The following is a 17,594-nucleotide window of genomic DNA, read 5'->3' on the forward strand; positions in this document are numbered from 1 at the left end:
ATAAGTTTGTCTACGGCATGTGTGTCATAGACACAAGATAAACTCTGCACAGTCTGTCATCTGAGTTAGCCGTCAGAAAATATCTATTGTCGTCATTTAATCATGTTTATTTGATTATTACTGTTGCCATGCATCTGCGCTTTCTTCTCCTCCGCTTTCAATGCCGGCATTCCTCTTATCCAGTCGCCGGTAATGAGAAATCTGCCGGAGGTTTATAAGCTTTAATCCTTGATGACTTGACATATTCTGACAGAATGTGAAATGAAGAATCACACCGAACGATAGTGTTGTTACACGTGCCGAACCGTCACTCGTGTGGTCGCCCGGAATCCTGTTTTAAAGACTGCACGACACATTTGGGCTCTCTGGGATACCGACAGAGGCGATGACATAAAAAAAAAAAAAAAAAATGTCACACACACACACACACACACACACGTTCAGCCCCGTGATGACGCAAGGCTTCCTGTGCACTGTAGTCCGGCGGATGCCCCAGGCAAGGATTCAGAAAGGTGAAATGCGACTGGAATATCCGCGGATGCTGTCGACTCGGCCGGGATGCGGAAGTGGAACGGAATTTCAAAAGCGTCTCGCTGCACCCATAAATAAATTGCATACAAAAGATTAAAAGTGGAGAGTGAAAGCAGCCGGCGAAGTGCTGGGAGCAGCCGCAGATTACCGCTAATGATGATAATTGATCATGCAAAAATTGAGTTTATGTATTTGTTTGATCTCGACTAACTGCAGAATTTATGCACATAAATTTAAACACTATCAGATCGCGATTGTTGCGAGTTCTCCGCACTTCTCCCAGCGGACAGGTGCGTATCATCGATAATTACCCCGCCAAGCAAAACTTTTAACGGGAAGATTCATCGACTGTGCCGTTGCTCCGGTAGCGGTTTGGGGGAGGAAAAAAAAAAAAGATCAGTGAAAATGATGAATAGATGAACTCAGGTTCAAGGAGGAAAAAGAGGAAAAGGGTGATGGCTTTTGTGCTCGGGGATCAATTTTCCAGGGCTAATCTGCCGCCTGCAAACCACCCTCTGCTTCCCCCCCCCCCTTTTTTTTTTTCCTCCCCGCCCCCCCATCACTGATGGATCTCCATTTGGCTGGCACAGCGCAGGGACTCGGCCATGCATGCAGCCCTGACCCATGGGTGCAGTCTCTCTCCCCTCTCTCCTGCTATCTTTCTTTTCCCTCTCTTCTCAAGAAATATTCATTAATTAGTAATGGAGACTTTACAGAGCACCGCTGCTTCTCTCTCTCTTTCTTCCTTGCAGATAAGGAGGTAGCAAAAGAGGAGAAAACCTTCTGGCCAGGCTTGCTAGAATCCCCTTGAGCCCAGTCGATCACAAGGCATTAATCTTGCTGTTTAATGACCGACTGCCGCTCTAATTGCTTATACACAGATGGGGATGGGGGTCACAGGATTTAGACCACCTCAAAAAGAAATTTCCGCTTTTTTTTTTTTTTTTTACTCGATTCTCAACCCCGTCGTCCTTTCACGCCAACGTCAAGAAACACCCGCTTCCTCCCGTGCCGAAACCTTCCGAACACCGACGTTCCTCGATTTCACGAGGGTTTCCCTGCGAGATTAACAAACCGGTTAGGGATTCAAGGAAACTTTTCGTCCCGATCCGAGCATTAGAGATTGACTGTGCTCCACGCCGCTATGATCCAAGCGGAGGTTCAAAGTCTCGCGGCTGTATTAAACGAAGCAGACTCGAAAGATCTTGGTCGCTCACGGTGGCTTATTAAGAGATTTTGTCACGCTGTTTTTTTTTTTTTTTCCTCCCCCCCTTTAATTTGTCACCTGTCTGATGGCAGGGATATTCTTAACAGAGCTACTGTGCACCCGCTTAAGAGCTCTTATAAAGGTCAGCTCATCTGGGCCTGCAACACAGGAGGCAGCGACATAAAAGTGTCCCAGCCGTCAGCTGGGCTCATAAATCTTTGTGGCAATGAGGCCGCTCGTCTTTCACCTCATAGCACGAAATCAACAAGCTGGAATTTTAGGTCGCACATGTTGTGAAATGTGATTTTGTTCAATATTTTTGGCCGCTTTGCAAAAACATGGAAGTACGTAAAATGAATTGCATGTGAAAACACAGGGAAACCCTTCCCAGGGCTCCAGGACTTAATTTGGAAGGCTAACGTGGAATTTAAGCACGGGAATCGACACGGAAAATTCCCGTCTTAATGCCGTCACTAACGTATACGCGTTATGATTTCTTAAACAGACCCGTCCACACGGATCTGTTTACCTCCAGAGTTTGGGATTTGGGGCGGCGGTGAAGCCAGGTTTGTCGAAATTAGCTTCCATGAGAATTTCGGTAGCCTTACACAAACACATGAGTTAGGCTTTACCCAGAGGTGCGTGCACAAAGACAACTGGTCTGTGGTGTGGTATTTTTTTTCAAGAAAGAAATGTTGCCTTATGCTGTAGTTCAAGTCATACCCGCTCTTTAATAACAAATGAAGAAATGACCAGTCAAACTGAATAAATCCATTGGAATTGGAGTTAGCCTTATCTCCACTTCCCTTGGTTCTCTGTTTCCACCTCTGCTCTCCTGTGCGAGTGTGAGATTTTCGCTGCGGAGCCTCGCACTCTGAAATTCCCAAAGCAGACTTTGAAGAGAAACCCACACGAACGTCGCTGACAGCGAACGTGATACAGAACTTTCAACTCGGTTTTTCTTCCCATTCAGCTAAGAGGCTGTGAATAAGCGCTTTAAATGCCGCGTCTGCTTCGACATCTCACCATTTTCATACAGCCCGGGGCACACAGGGGGCAGATTCGAAAGTCACCGTATCGCGCTTCGCCGTACGGCTTCGTCGCCCCGTCTCTGGAAATAGCCCCAAAACGTCTCAAGTGTGCATTAAATTCCCGACGCTAGAACAAAACCAGGAGGTAGTTAAAGTCTGTGTTTGTAGCGTTTAATACTTAAATGATTTATCATCCTCTTAAGCGTAACCTCCCGTGTGTTGCGGCGGAGGAAAAAGTAGTAATGACCCATCGGCTGGCCGTTGATTCCGCCTTCAGATTAAATAGTTTGAGGGATTTTTTCCTCACTGAAGATTCACGCTGTACCCGAACCGACACTTGAGTTGTTAGTTTGGCGTGTCGAGACGTGCCGTTTCTGCTGCGAGGTCGCGTCCTGCGACCGGGTGAACGCTTCCACGGTAAACCGTTTTAACGTGCCTGACGGGCGTTCGGAATTTTTCGATGTCGACCGGACGGCCGTTTGCGGGACGGCGGCGGGCCGGGAGGCAGGGCTTCGGAGCAGACGTCATTTTTTGCAGCAGGACGCCGGCGAGATGACTCGGGCGGTAGGTGGCATCCTCCGCAGAAGAGAAGCCGGAGTGCGTGTTTGCTTCCTTTGGATTTCAGCCCTGCAGCTTTCATCTGTTTCCACAGGCTTTCAAACGCTATCAGTCACTCTGATCTCGCTCCACTACATTAGACTATATTCTAAATCGGATGCCGCCTTCTTTTTTTCTCTCCCGCTTTCTCCCGATCTGTGTCTGAATGTGGTGGCTTTCTGTTCTCGTTGACTTCTTGGCCTCCCTTCTCCAAGGGTAGCCACACTGGCTGTTAAATCATTCAAAGCCGATGTGGTGAATATATTCTTGGGAGCAAGCATGTCCTATTACATCCACATGGGCCAGAGCTTTAAATGGCTTTTTACTGTTGTTGATTTATTTTAATTTTGCAGTCGCTGTTAATTTTTAATGGGGAAATTACTGTTTTCCTTCCCCTTTCCTTCCTATGCCCCGCTTTTCTGTGTTCCCGATCTTATCCCCCCTCGATGCGTTTGCATCTGATGAATGTGTTTGTTGCTCTCAAATTCACCGGGCACGTAGCCCCCTTTACTTGGCCGGCAGCCCGAGGTTGTTTTACTTCGGGTGGATATAACGCTTAAAAGGCTCGCTGAACTCGCCGTGTCCGGCAGAGCTTTGGACGCGATGGAGCCGAGGATACCGTTCTTCATAGTTAAATCACAACCGACGCGCTTTCCTTCGGATCTTCAAAAGAAGTTTGCAACTTTACCGTGCTTTTCAACGGGCGATCCGTTCCGAGTAAGTCACGGGAAGCCCGAATGGCGCCTCGTCTTATACAGGTGGAAGCGATATAATTCAATACCTTGAAAGTTGAATCGCGCTAATTCAAGAAATTTCAACAGTAACGTCTGTCCAAAATGTAGCTTATTTGTGATTCTTTTCCCCAAGGATGAGGTTGGAGTATGGATTGCAAGTAAAAATAGGCGACAGAGGTGGACGTGTAAGAGTGGAAGCGAAGCGCGGTGGCCGGTATTATGATTTAGCCCGTTTCGATTTTGTCCTTGTTCTTTATTTTCCAGTGATGACGGAAACGCGTGGGGAAACCTCGCACTGATATTTCAAATTTCACATCTGCTATTGAGGGCCCCCGGAGATAGAGGCATTGAATATATACATATTTAATGTGTAATAACACAATGTGTTTAATAAAACAAACACACCGAACAAAGAATTAAAAAAAAAAAAATCGGTTTGGGATTCTCAAGCCGTATTTCTTAGTTTGTTAAAACGGGATAAAAACACATTTTATTTCTCATCAAAGCGATTGTTTTCTGCTCCTGTGGGCCAGAAATCAACCACTTCACCAGCACTCAGACACCATACCTTCCACCTTTTTCTTCTTTTTTTTTTCCCCCCCGTCCGTAAAGGTTTTTAACCAAGGAGGCTGTCAGTATGCGCTCATGCAGAGACACACTGGGGGGAAAGGTTTGCCCGAGACTACTTGAGTGAAAGCAGCTTAAGTGCTGCAAGAAGTGAGCAGTTGCTTTTGGATCTTGAGTTCGGTGCAAAATAGGGTTCAGCAATCAAGTCCGCTGGTTGCAACACTGTGTGTATTCACTATGAGCAGCTTTATTTAGGATGCTCCGCTGTGTGTTTTTCATGGATAATAGAAGACTTGTGATCCCACTCAATCTCAGTCACATTATAGTATATAGTACACCGCGTGGTTGGAGTCTTCGTGTCGACCAAACGGTTCACTTAGGGTTGGCTGAGGCTTTTACGACAAACTAAACCAGAAGAGGCAGAGAAAAAGACGGTCCCAGATTGCTTCCTGTTCATTGTTTCCGAACAGATGATAGCATCGCTGTTCGATGAGAAGTGCGTTGAGCAGAAAATGAACGCCTCTGCTGGCAAACAAAACTGTTTATATTTGTCTTATTGGGAGTAGCCACACATAACATAAACATGTTTGCTAACTTTTCATTGTCATGCAACATTACTGATGACACTGCTTTTTTTTTTTTTTTTATGGAATATATGCTAAAAAAGCCACTCATTAGCATGCATTTGCACTTTTTGTTTGGCTTTGGAAAATATTTGCTTGCATCAGAAATTGAAATCCAAGTATTCCTCATTGGGCTGCAAAAAAATGTCAAAATAGTTGTAAAATGCTGAAAGCACCTGAAAGGCAGGTTTCCTCCCAACCCGACCGTCACGGTGAACGGAATCCGGTTTGCCATCCATTTTTGTTATTCAGTTGTCAGCTGTCACTTTAGTTCTGACTTACGACTTTGCATCTCAGGAAGTGAGCAGTTTCTCAATCTGCATGTCCTGTGTTAACCGTCATAAGAACTTTTCATTCTTGTTCCCGCAAGCAAATGCACAAAGTCCCATGGTGGCGTTCCTGTCTTGTATTCTTGTTTGTTTAGTTGATCTTGTGGCTTTAAGCCGGCTCAGTGTTTGTTAAAAGCTAAGTCATACAAGACCCATTTTAATTTTCCCTATAGGTCAGACTTTTGAGTGTGTATTCCCTACATACAGGAGGGATATGGTGTGTGTGCGTGTGTGTATTTACACATTGTTTTTTTTTTTAAACTTCTTTTCCTGACGCAAGTTAAAGCTGAAGGACTTTGAAAAGCGGGTATCGGTACATCATTGTTTGGGGCGCCGGTGGCACTCGCATCTTGTAAAAATGGATAAATCTCCCACTGTGTGACAACGGAAGCCGAACACGATAAAATCAGATTTGTGATGATAAATTGACTTTTTAGCTTTGCCAAAACAGCTTCAGAATCACATTTCTGACCTCTCCTGTCCCATCTTGTTTTTTTTTTTTTTTTTTTTTTTTTTCTTCTCCAGCTGAGGATGACGGGCTCTGGGAGAACGGCCTTTCCTACGAGTGTCGGACTCTGCTCTTCAAAGCCATCCACAACTTGCTGGAGCGCTGTCTCATGAACCGCAGCTTCGTGCGCATCGGCAAGTGGTTTGTCAAACCTTACGAGAAGGATGAGAAGCCCATCAACAAGAGGTTTGTCTCACTGCTTCGTCGACTTTCTCGGTCGGGGCTCTTGTTGCGGAGATTTGAATCCGCGCAACGCGGCAGGCACGCCGAGCGACTCTTGTTTGCGCTTAAACATTTTGCTGCAGAATGCATATTCGGCTATGAGATGATGTTATATGCCAGTCTTTGCCCACAGGCGGGATTCCTGCGCCGACAAGCAGGTCGGAACTGATCGTCGGGCTCGACAGACCTCGTTTTTATTTATTGATTAGAACGGGAATCACAATAATTGTGACGTGTAGCTGTCAGCACGCTAAGGTCCAAACGCGTGGCACTTCAGATGGTGCAAAAATGAACCAGCACCCCACTTCCACAGGCCCGGAATTGTACTCAAGAGTGTCCAGACGCCAACGTTGGGCTTTTTTTTTTTAAAATAAACACGAATGCGCTGCATGTCAGAATGATGGAACGGGGAGCATGCATTTAACAACAGTTGTTTTTGATTAATATTTGTCATATTTGGTAATCTGGTCATATGGATTTAGTTCTATTGCTCCCACAGTGAGTGCACCCACTGAATCATTTGGTGTTTACATTTTCACGCTTGAAATATTACAAGTGATTCAACATGGATGGTGGCTGCTTGCTTTGTGTCTCTGACAGCTACTTGTTCATCACGCGGTGGCAGTTTGTTGGCCAGGTGTTCCAAGTTCAGCGGACGGTTTTGAACGTCACTGTAGTTGAAAATAAACAAAACGCGTGCGCTCGGCGCCGGGACGGTGCCAGATCCAGTTCCTGCGGGTCACCCGAGGCCACGTTTTCCTGGGCTACTACTTTGCTACTCTGCAGGTGTTGTGAGAAATTGTAACAGATGGAAGTTTGCCCTTGTTTCTCCTTTCCCTCAAAGTGAGTTTGTGTTCAAATGAGATGCACTTTGCTATCTGCTGAGCTGTTTTTTTTTTGTTTTTTTTTTCGCAGTCAGCGTCTGGATTTGTTGATAAGATGCGGACATTTACGCAGTTAGGGGAAGAAATGACCACCTTCTTTGCTTTAACTACCGCTTCCCTGTCAACCATCCTCAGTTGATATTTCACTGAGAACGGGCTTCTACTTTGCCTTTTGATAAGAACAATTTGATAGATATTACTTTTAAATACTAATTGAATGTTCAACCCCAGTGGCCATATGTTTGTTTCCCTTTTTAATATTGTTTTATTCATTCCTTATTTTGAAGGAATGTTCAGCCAAAATGGTGACACTTATGATTCTGGTGAACGGGGAGAATAAATAAACATATTCCTTGTTTGAATCCATCAAATAGGAATCGATGGATTTTCCATGTCCTGTATTTTTTTCCCAGTAATTTGTCCTAAAAACAAGCTGCGTGTCAATGAGGTGAGGCCACCGGGGGTGGAGATGTAGAAGGATGTAGAAGAATGCTGAAGTTGGAGCTGCCAGGCAGCAGGTCTTAGAGGAAGACCAGAACGGAGGTTTCTCGATGGACTGAAAGAGGACATGAGGTTATTAAGTGAGAGAAGAGGATACAGGTGGATTTGCTGTTGAGACCTCCAAAGGGAAAGGAAGATCTCAGCAAAACAAGCAAAGCAACATTTGATTTTTATCATTTTCTTCAATAGATGGAAGGTACAAAGTCCATGTAAAGAAACGTGTTAGCTCCCGTTTCTCTGGGAGGAGTTTACACTATAACACATTTAATCCATGCTCTTCTGTAACATCTGCAAAACAGTGTTACAGCAGCTTGTAGATTGTCAAGCAGGTTATAAAATCAAAGAGTAATGCTGTATTTTAATGCACTTGGCATCAACATTTCTAGCTCTGCTTTGTGCGTGAGTGGGTGTGTGTGTGTATACAGCTCAGTGTGTTATTTGTTGTTGAGTTGTTTTGGTGTTGTTGCCAGATTTTCCCAGTCAGGTGATCATAGGGGCCATGCAGCAACATAATCTTGTTTGTGCACAGACACGTGCGGGTTTTTTTTTCCTTTTTTTTTTTTTTTTTTTTTTGCCGACCAGTTGCTCTGCCCACGTTGGAAATGGCCAGAACCCGGGCCCTCTGCCGTCAGCTCGTCCTTCTCATCAGCACATTGTGGGTTTGCACATCAGGTGCACGTTTGCAGCTCCAATGCAGATGCTTCCAGGGCCTTGAAAGCGTAGACGGGACCCTGACCCCTCCGGCATGGGAGCGTTTTTGCGTCCCTGTCCGATTGTCGAAGCCAGAAAGTTGACTCCGTTCCTTTCGTTGGAATAAACAAACTTGTCTCTTCATTATCGTCATATTTTTTTTTAGCTTTTAATTAATTTCAGCACGTAGCGAACCAGAGCGTGTAAAAACTGTAAACTGCGCATTCCTTTAAAAACACGAGGGGAACAGCCTGTGATGGATTTTCTCATGGCAAAATAATAGGCCAAATAATGAGCAAAATGGTGCTTACCGATTAGCCGATCCTCTTTTAAAGCTACATTCATGCCTTCCTCTTAGCTCTATGGCTGCTTTAACAAGCACAGATCATAGAGGGCCCCAGTCAAGGGGAAAACAATGGTCTTTTCCTCTGTTCTGAAACTCACAGGCTAGTCTGTGTGTGTGTGTGTGTGTGTGTGTGTGTGTGTTTTTATGGTGCGTGCACGTACACCCCCCACCCTCTCCTTTCTCTATCCCCCTCTGCTGTCACAGAGCAGACTGGGCAGGTTATAAATAGTGGTGCAACCACCCTGAATTTCAGTTGTTGTCAAGGATGTTTTTCCCTCTCTCCTTTTTTCTCTCTCTCTCTTTCTCCCTCTCGCTGGCTCGTTCCTCTGTGCCCCAGCCACTCTGGGATTTTTGTCAAATAATTCGTCACAAAACTGTTGCAGAAATTCTCCGGACCTGCTCTTTTTTTTTTTTTTTTTTTTTTCCCTCATGTCGTCGATGCACCTCCACCCTCTCCCGGTGAAACATTTATGCAGCTGTTAATGATAGCAGGTGTTTGTGAATATTAAAGCAACCGTGTGCGTGCGGCGAGTGGGTGTCTCTCTTTGTGTTTCTTTGTTCTCGCTGATTTTTATTGGCCGACTACATTGAGCGAGGGGAGACCGGCCACCAGTTCGTTGGCTGCAGACGCTATTATTTTCTCGAAACGATAAAAAAGCGAAACGGACAAAATTGTTTACCAAATCTACTTGTGTGACCGTAAATGCGTCCGTACAGCATGCTATAATCTACTCGTGTGCAATCACTATATTTTCCTCAAATGGTGTTTTGTCCTCAAGAAGCCTTGGTTTCTCAGATGCACATAGGAAATTCCGTGTGTGTGTGTGTGTGTGTGTGTGTGTGTGTGTGAGAAAGAGACGGACCCAGCGCATACAACAACACAGCAGTGGGTGGGGACTGTGTGACTGATGAGTTATTTGCTTAAGCAGGAAAAAGGCACAAAATGCAATGTTACAATCTCATTATGAGAACAATATTTTCATTTGTCATGTCTCTCCGCAACGCCATTCCCCCTCCGCCCCCCCTTCCCCTCCTCGAAGAAAATTCTCCGGTTATCCTGGGGTTCGTATCAACAGAAAGAGAGAAAAGACTGGGGGAAGGGGAAAGGGGGGGGGCAGAAAGGGACAGTAATGGAACCCAGGCCAATACATGAGTCAACCTTGGTAAGTCAGTCAACCGTATGGGATTTGAAAGGATTGAAAGCTGATCCTGAGCTGGCCCTCTTCTCTGTTTTCAGATATGAAAAATGTCTCTCACAAAGCAGTACTGTAATACAGGTGACTTATAAAATTTCATGAAGAGCCCGACAGCGGACGGATTTTTTTTTTTTTTTTTTTTTTTTTTTTAGCAGTCGATAGCGTTTTATCAGTTGGTCGATGTGAACGGATATAAAATCCGTGCAGATCTGCGTTTATATACGCTGCTCAGAAAAATGCAGGGAACACTAAAATAACAGATCGGAATGAATGAAATATTCTTTTGAAATACTTTGTTCTTTACAGAGTTGAATGTGCTGACAACAAAGTAACACAATCAAATGTATGAACCCACGGAGGTCTGGATTTGGTGTCACACTCCAAATGAAAGTGTGAAAATTGGCTGATCCAACATTGATGGAATGTCCTTAAAATAAGTCAAAATTAATCAATGTTGCTTCCAAAGTGGACACTTTGATTTAAGTATTCCCTTATTTTTTTTTTGAGTAGTATATAAAATGTGCCATAGGTGTGTTTTTAATCCATTCAGTGATTTGTCTGTGCAACTGAGGGAGATGAAGTACCTTTTTAGCGCGACGTGGCTCCTTTTGCCTCAATATTCGCGTCTGACGCCGTCTCCGTCATTTGTCGTTGCCAAACCCGCGGCAATAACGGGGCTGAAAAGTCCCCCGGAGATCCTGGGAAATTCGGCTCAAATTTATCGTCCGCACACCGGTAAATCAAGTCGAGGCCACCTATTTGAATTTTATTGATATTGCTGAAAATGCCATTTCGGGATCATTTCAAAGTCAGAACCACCTTTGTAGCGGAAGCCACGAAAACGCTATGTAGGTCCCACCAGCACGTTGCTGCCAAACTGTTTTGCATTCACAAGTTTACTTGTTTTTGAAGGCATTTATTTCTGTGCTGTTAGTTGCAATTGCGCTATTGTGGCAGATGGCTTTCCGATCTGAACCTTCAAATGGCTTTTTGCACGGATTTGAAATGCCAAAACATAGGAAAAAAAAAGACATCTTCTGTGGTCAACCGGTCTATTCATGTGCGCTTATGGGAAATGTTGATTACCCTTCTGTTCATCATACAACCCCTCGCGCCCCCCCCCTCCCCCAAAATCTCCAGTTGGTAGAAGCTGTAGCCAGCTGACAGTGTTGGTAACTTCAAACCCCGCATGTGTCGAGAAGCTTACATCATCCCTTTAAATAATAACCACCGCTGGTGTCTCCGCACGCATCGTCAGATTCGAGACCCAAGTAGTCCTGGCTGTTTCTTAGCAGCACAGAAATACCAATACGTGTGCGAACGTTGTATTCATAAATCCGTGCAATTTATGCATTAAAATATTTTACAGTTTTCTGCAGAATAAGCAGGATGTGTCGACGCCGCAGACGGCGGCTCTCTTTGTCTGGAGTTCACGCGGCTCCCAAGTTGTGCAGCTTTCTGCGAACCTTATGCTGCTAGGTAGACTGGCTTCAAGAAACACAGAGCAGGGGGAAGAGGACGCCGGCGAGGGAGGGGAGAGCTCTCGGTTGTCATGGCAGCAGGGAAATGCACCCTGGGATCGTGTGTTTCCAAGGTGAAGTGGGATGCTTGCGCCCCATTGGTCAGCTTGAGGCAGAGTGACTCGTCGACTGGATCCTAATTGGCTGCGTAACCGAAAATCAGCGCAACATTATATCCAGTCTGCTTTGATATTTCGAATTGATTGGGACAAAAGAGAGGGTTTTTTTTTCTTTTCTCCAAGCCGACGTACGCTCCGCGCTAAAAGCGGTCGTTCCAACCTTTACACATTTGCGAGCGCACGGCAATCAAAAGTGTTGTCTGTACTCAGACGCGTTTGAATATGTAAAGTCTATTGTGCTTTTTGTCGACTGATTGCGAGCATCATTATCAAATCAAGCTGTTACGAAACGGGGCCAACGTGCCGCGGCTCGTAGCACAAGAGCGAATTTTAATAAATGAACGTTACACAATGACATATGCCTGCATGTGCGCACGTCGCGAGTGTGTTCACACTTTACCGTGCATGCATGCGAGTGTGTGTCTGCGCGAGCACATTCTTCCTCCATTGTCTCTGCCCGATGCTGGGAGGTGAACGCGTGTGTGTGTGTGTGTGTGTGTGTGTGTTAGTGTGCGCGCAGTGGCAGGCGGAAGCAGAGAGCAGCACTCTGTTAAGTAGGACAGTACAGGATAAAGGGCCACTGCCTCCAGTCTGGGGCTAAAGCGCTAAATTTATCCCCTCCCTGCTTCAAGCACAACACAAACACACAGCAAGATGGACACACAAACATGCGCGTCAACAACTGGGCATGCGAGTCAGTTGACAGGAGGGCTGCCGCAGAGACACAGACACAGTTGATAGGTTTGCTCCCCCTGACTAATGTCACTTAAATACATACTCAACCCCTTACTAAACACCCACCTAACCCCGGAGCCCTCAGCCCCTTGTTCCTCCTTGCACTTCATCAGTCTCTCTAGCAACGAGAACTCTCAGGAGACCGAAGCCGACCATGTGATCCGGCACTCTGGACGTATCGTGTTGCCGGAGTGATCTTATCTGGCCGATAAATACGGCTTTTAAAAGGAAATGTGTGCGTTTCTTAGGTATGGGTCACTTCCCAAACTGCCGGGCAATTATGCATTATTTATAACCCATTTCCTGTTGACGCACGTTTAGAGTTAAAGTTTAAATTCCTTCGCATCGCTGAACTCGTGATTTGTAGCCGCGAGCTAAAATACGGCACGTATATTTTTTTTTTTTCGTGTGTAACCCACATTAGTAATAACTGTCAAATCCATGGCAAACCATGAAATATATGTTGACTGCTTTAGGTTCCAGCAACAGAATATTTGTCCATGAAATCAGTCTCCCTAGTGACACAAATAAAGTTTTCTCCAAAGAAATTGCTATTTTATCAGTCGAGGATAGAATATTAAGTTTTAAGCCGTAAATTGTCGCCATAGTATTTTGACGTTAATTGGAAAAGAAATTATTTGCAAAGTTATTTTTGTGTCCCCAATATCCAAGCGCGGTACGGCGGCGCTGACGTGCACGGAAACCTCCGCTTTGAAACAAACAGGCGCCGCTAAACTTCCTCCTATTAACCCGGCATCTTCAAACCCCGGGAGGCGCCAAGCAGCGCGGTCGGATGTCGACGCGGAGCTTCCCCCTCGTACGGACGATCCAGCATCGCCCCTCAGAATACCTGTCGAACACCTTTGCACCCCGTTTCTGCTGCCGAACGCCTCCTTTATTTCCTGCGAGAGATCCAGAGAGAACAAAGAATGCGTGTCTCATTATTGAAGTTAACAGGCGCTGGCCTTTTTATGCGTCGTAGCACTCAGGAAACCCATATTGTTGTCAGCGGCGGTATTGTGAGTGGAAAAAGGGCCATTGCGGAGACCAATTTCACTATTTATGTCCCGCCGCCGTCCCCTCTTAGGCCCTTCTTAATTCCCTTTCACGTCCTCAGCATCCAACCACCCCCCCCCAACATTCCTCTGGACCACGTGACCACAAGCGACGGCGGCGTTCTGGGTCAGCCGAAGGTCTGAAGAAGTCGTCATAGTTAATCCGTCAGTCGTCAGTCTCCCGTCCCCCCTCCCCGCCTCTCTGTCCTTTTCCAAGTAACTGTGATTCCTAAAGCACCATCTGTAATCCAGCGGTTCAGACAGATGGCCACGTTTAAAGCTAATCCCTTATATGGTGTTAGGCCTTTCACCTCTCAGCCGCAGAAAACAAGGTGGTCTTTCTGCCGTCTCATATCGTCAAACGTGCTCGAAGGTTTATCGCGACCCCCCGGAAATACCGTGAAATGAAGTTATAATAAACACCCCGGTGCAAGACGCATCTATTTTTCAAGGCGTATTCAAAACATTGGGATAAATAATGAAATCCACCTCGGCGCCGCCGAATACGTTTGTAGCAATTTTAAATCACGGTTCAGTTTTAATGGCTTTTTAACAAGAAAACATGACAACATTTTCTTCACATATGTAAATATTTCCTAGTTTCTCTTGTCTTCCACCAGCCGATGAACATAGATCGCTAACTGTTGAGAGAGGTTTCTTCTGACTGCTATTTTAGCTTCTGACTCAAGGTCAGAGGTGACCTGCAAACCTCCTTATCTCTTCAACCCAATCATGAAGGTACACGTTTTTCTACCGCCTCCCCCCCTCCACGACGCATATGTAATATTTTTTGACTGAAACCGTCGCGAAACTCTATTCGGCGTCCCTTGGGACGCAATCTGAAAACCTCCTAACCGAGGAGTCCTTAAGACATGTCATAGCTGCAGAACATGTAATCCAAACCATACTTCGGGGGCCAGGATTAAGGCCTAAGACGTCCTGTTCTGATGTGTGTTCTCGCCGCAAAGACGTCACCGCGCAACCGTCGTCACTCTGAGTTGGTCCCGCAAAAAACTTAACGATCGAGATATTTGGTTAAGAAATGAACCGAAAGAAAACGGGTCCGCGCTGTCGCAGTTGCGGGAACATTAGTGATTTCAGTACCCGGCCAGCTGTGGTCACGCATGGCTCGACCCTGAGCCGTCGCTTATTTCTCGCTTCGGCTTCATAGAACTTGACAGCGTATGACAATGCAAGCGGTATTGGCGGTATAACCTCTGCACCAAGCTCACGCAGGTTGACGCACCTGAGGCATTTCTTAGGCTATTATTGTCAAAAGACACGACCGACCCATTTGTCCCATCGTCTTCAAAAAAAAAAAAAAAAAAAAAAAAAAAAACCCAACCTACTCCGGCAGAATCAAAAGGAACCACTCATATTTAACCCTGCATGTAAAGGTTCATTTGCAGCGCTCAACCTGCCCATGTCCGTCTGCACAGGCGGCAAACCTCTGGCAGTCACCCTGACACCCTCTTAAGTTAGATATCTTATTCACTGCCACCAAAAAAAAAAAAAAAAAAAAAAAAAAAAAAAAAAAAAGACAACGCTTTCCTGTTAACCCTCCGTTTGCTAGGGGGACATAAATTCGCCCGCCATGCGGTGCAGTTTAATGACGCAGCCGGCTCGGGCGATAAAACAACAGCAATATGTATTGGTGATAAACACTCAATCAAAAGTAATAAGAAACTTGTTTGAAGAGAATACAACAGTTCCTTAAGTGTATTCAAGGTAAATGGACCTGAAAGCCCACGACTTAATATACCAAGTTCGGGTTCCGTGAACGGGAGATCCACTTCCCCGGCTCATTGACATTCTGTCCTATTGCTGGATAAGAGAGTTCTATGGATGACACGGCAAACATTTAAGGGCCTGTGTCCGCCGAAGGATTTTCCCGAGCTTTAAATGTCCATCTCACTTCTCAAAATGGCCAGCATGAAGCACTTGAGTGCTTTGGAAGCGCGGCATTTCATCAGCGGAGGCGCAGTGGTTTCTATAAAATGGAATATTAGTTGAAGTAAAAACGTCGGCGCATAACTACCGGCTCGGGGCTCCGGATCCCGATGAAATAAAGCCCGACCGCGCAGGGAAGGGAAGCGGGTCCGCGCGGGTTCACCAGGAAATACCGTGGTGAGCTTCTTGTGTCCGGACACGACGCAGTTGGAGGCTGCGGTGAGCGCCGTTCCGCCCGTAGTCCCGTGCATTTTGAACTTTCGGGGCCCGAGAAAAAAGCAAACACCCCAGCAAAAGATTACAAGCAGACAGCGGCGCTGGGTTGTTTGTTATTCCAAACAAAATTCATTGAAATTTCATTGTGATGTATTTTTCAACCATACTGCAAACTGTCAAAAGAGACGCGTCAGATTCTTTCACACGGATTCCACAATAGCGCTCCCCGCGTTGTGATCCGGCTTTGTTTGTTTACACAGAACCACACAGGCCCGGGGTAGCGCCGCTGAATTTATACAGGACTGTCGAGTCCGATGCATAAATGCGGCGACATCTGTTTGCGAGCGTTCGCGCGTCCGTCGTTCCACCTGTCCGTCTCGCGCGGATGTTAATGATTGCTCGAGTGCACGTTGTGCCGCGGGCGGATTCATCCGTCCCCTTCTTCAGTCCGTAAACTTTCACGCAGACGGCGAGACGTTCCAGCGGCGTCGTGTTCCCGCCTTGTAAAAGGGTCCGGAGAGGAGATTAGACACATGCTCATGTCATCCCTAACGTGTATTAATTATATGCCGGGCTCATCTTTGATAGTAATATGAGCCGTTACAAGGCTGTTGTTAATCGGCGACAATCTGGAAACAACACCAACTTCTTCGCTTTGGTTTACACATTAATAACATGTCAGGTTACACGCTCCGCCGTCCGCGGCAAAGCCCCGCAGCCGCGAGGCGCGCACGGACGGGACGCCGGTCGAATCGGAACCCTCGCTCTCCGAAACGCATATCCGTCACACGGCGGCGACGGGAATCGTGGAGAAGGAACAGATGTCACGTGGCAGTTTGTCTGCAAATTGACTGTTAGCAGGGTAATGAGCGTGATTACCAAAAATATTTGGTTTCAGAAGAGCAAGGGGATGTGGCTCTGATTGAGACGGTATCTTTTAAGCTGACAGCAGGTGAATTAGAGGAACCCCTGCCGTGTGTGTGTGTGTGTGTGTGTGTGTGTGTGTGTTGGGAGGGGGGGGGGATCTGACTGGCTGTCAGGGTTGTGTCAGTATTATCTTTAGTCGGCTCCCGCTGTATCCGTGTGTGGCTGCGAGGATCCCATTTCTATTCCCCCTCTCTTTATGGACTTCTCGCTCTTTCTATTTCTCTCCCCGCTCCGAGTTTAATCTGGCATGTGTAAAGAGGCTCACCCCCCTCTCCGTTTTGTGGCTGAGGGAAATCAATTCAAAGTAATAAAGCTGTGTGTGTGTGTGTGTTTGTGTGTGTCCTGAAGAGTTTTGCTTTGTTTTCACTAGCACCTTGTCTCTTGTGTAAACTGTGTTGAACCTAATGTGGGGGGGAGGTGTCTCTCAGGGTTCCCTGTGTGTGTGTGTGTGTGTGTGTGTGTGTGTGTGTGTGTGTGTGTGTGTGTGTGTGTGTGTGTGCGCGAGCAATCTTGGCAGGAGTCGGTGCTGCATTTCCCCCAGTGGTCAGGTGGCAAGACGGTAGGGAAGATCATATCGCCCCCAAACTCGTGTCCTGTTGCCATCTCCGCTCTTTATTCTTTTCTCGCGTCTCATTCCTGCTTTATTAAATTCGTCAAAACGCCCAAGTATATACGTGGTGTATTAACGTCCCGTCTGGATAATCAGCGGCGGCGCACGACCGGTCAAAACATCGTTTTCGTGCATCTGATGGTGATAAGAAGCCGGTATAAATGGCAACCGTCCACGAACAAGACTGGCCAGCGGTGACTGGCCGGGCACAACGGCCAGAGACGGAAGTGCACGGACGTTTGTTGTTGTTGTTGTTGTTGTGCCGAGGAAGTGAACTCGAGCCAAGCGGAAGCCCGTTTCTTACAGTACGGAGAACCAAGCCCAGTAAACATCTGAAGAATGTCACAGCTCCGCGGCCTCCTCCCGCGTTTCCTCCTCGAATCATCGCCGCCTCCTCGTCTTCCAGCGGACGGCGGATTTCGCCGGAAATCAGCTCTCAGAACGCCTTTGTGTGCCGGTGTCATGTTCCCCTCCTGCGAGCATCTCCTTCATCCGT

The 17,594-nt window shown here is 46.4% G+C and overlaps 1 protein-coding gene across 1 annotated transcript in view; it reads left to right on the forward strand.

Moving 5' to 3' along the window:
- The window catches only part of med13a (mediator complex subunit 13a), an 80,359-nt gene that overhangs the window by 16,900 nt on the left and 45,865 nt on the right, over positions 1-17,594 (forward strand). Inside the window, 1 exon segment of the mRNA XM_086160472.1 lies at positions 6,145-6,313. Within this exon segment, the coding sequence (XP_086016598.1) occupies positions 6,145-6,313 (169 nt within the window).

Source organism: Fistularia commersonii, chromosome 15 (assembly GCF_037954325.1).
Source record: "Fistularia commersonii isolate RoL2024-O1a breed Wild chromosome 15, RoL_Fcom_v1.0, whole genome shotgun sequence".
Taxonomy (NCBI): Eukaryota; Metazoa; Chordata; class Actinopteri; order Syngnathiformes; family Fistulariidae; genus Fistularia; species Fistularia commersonii.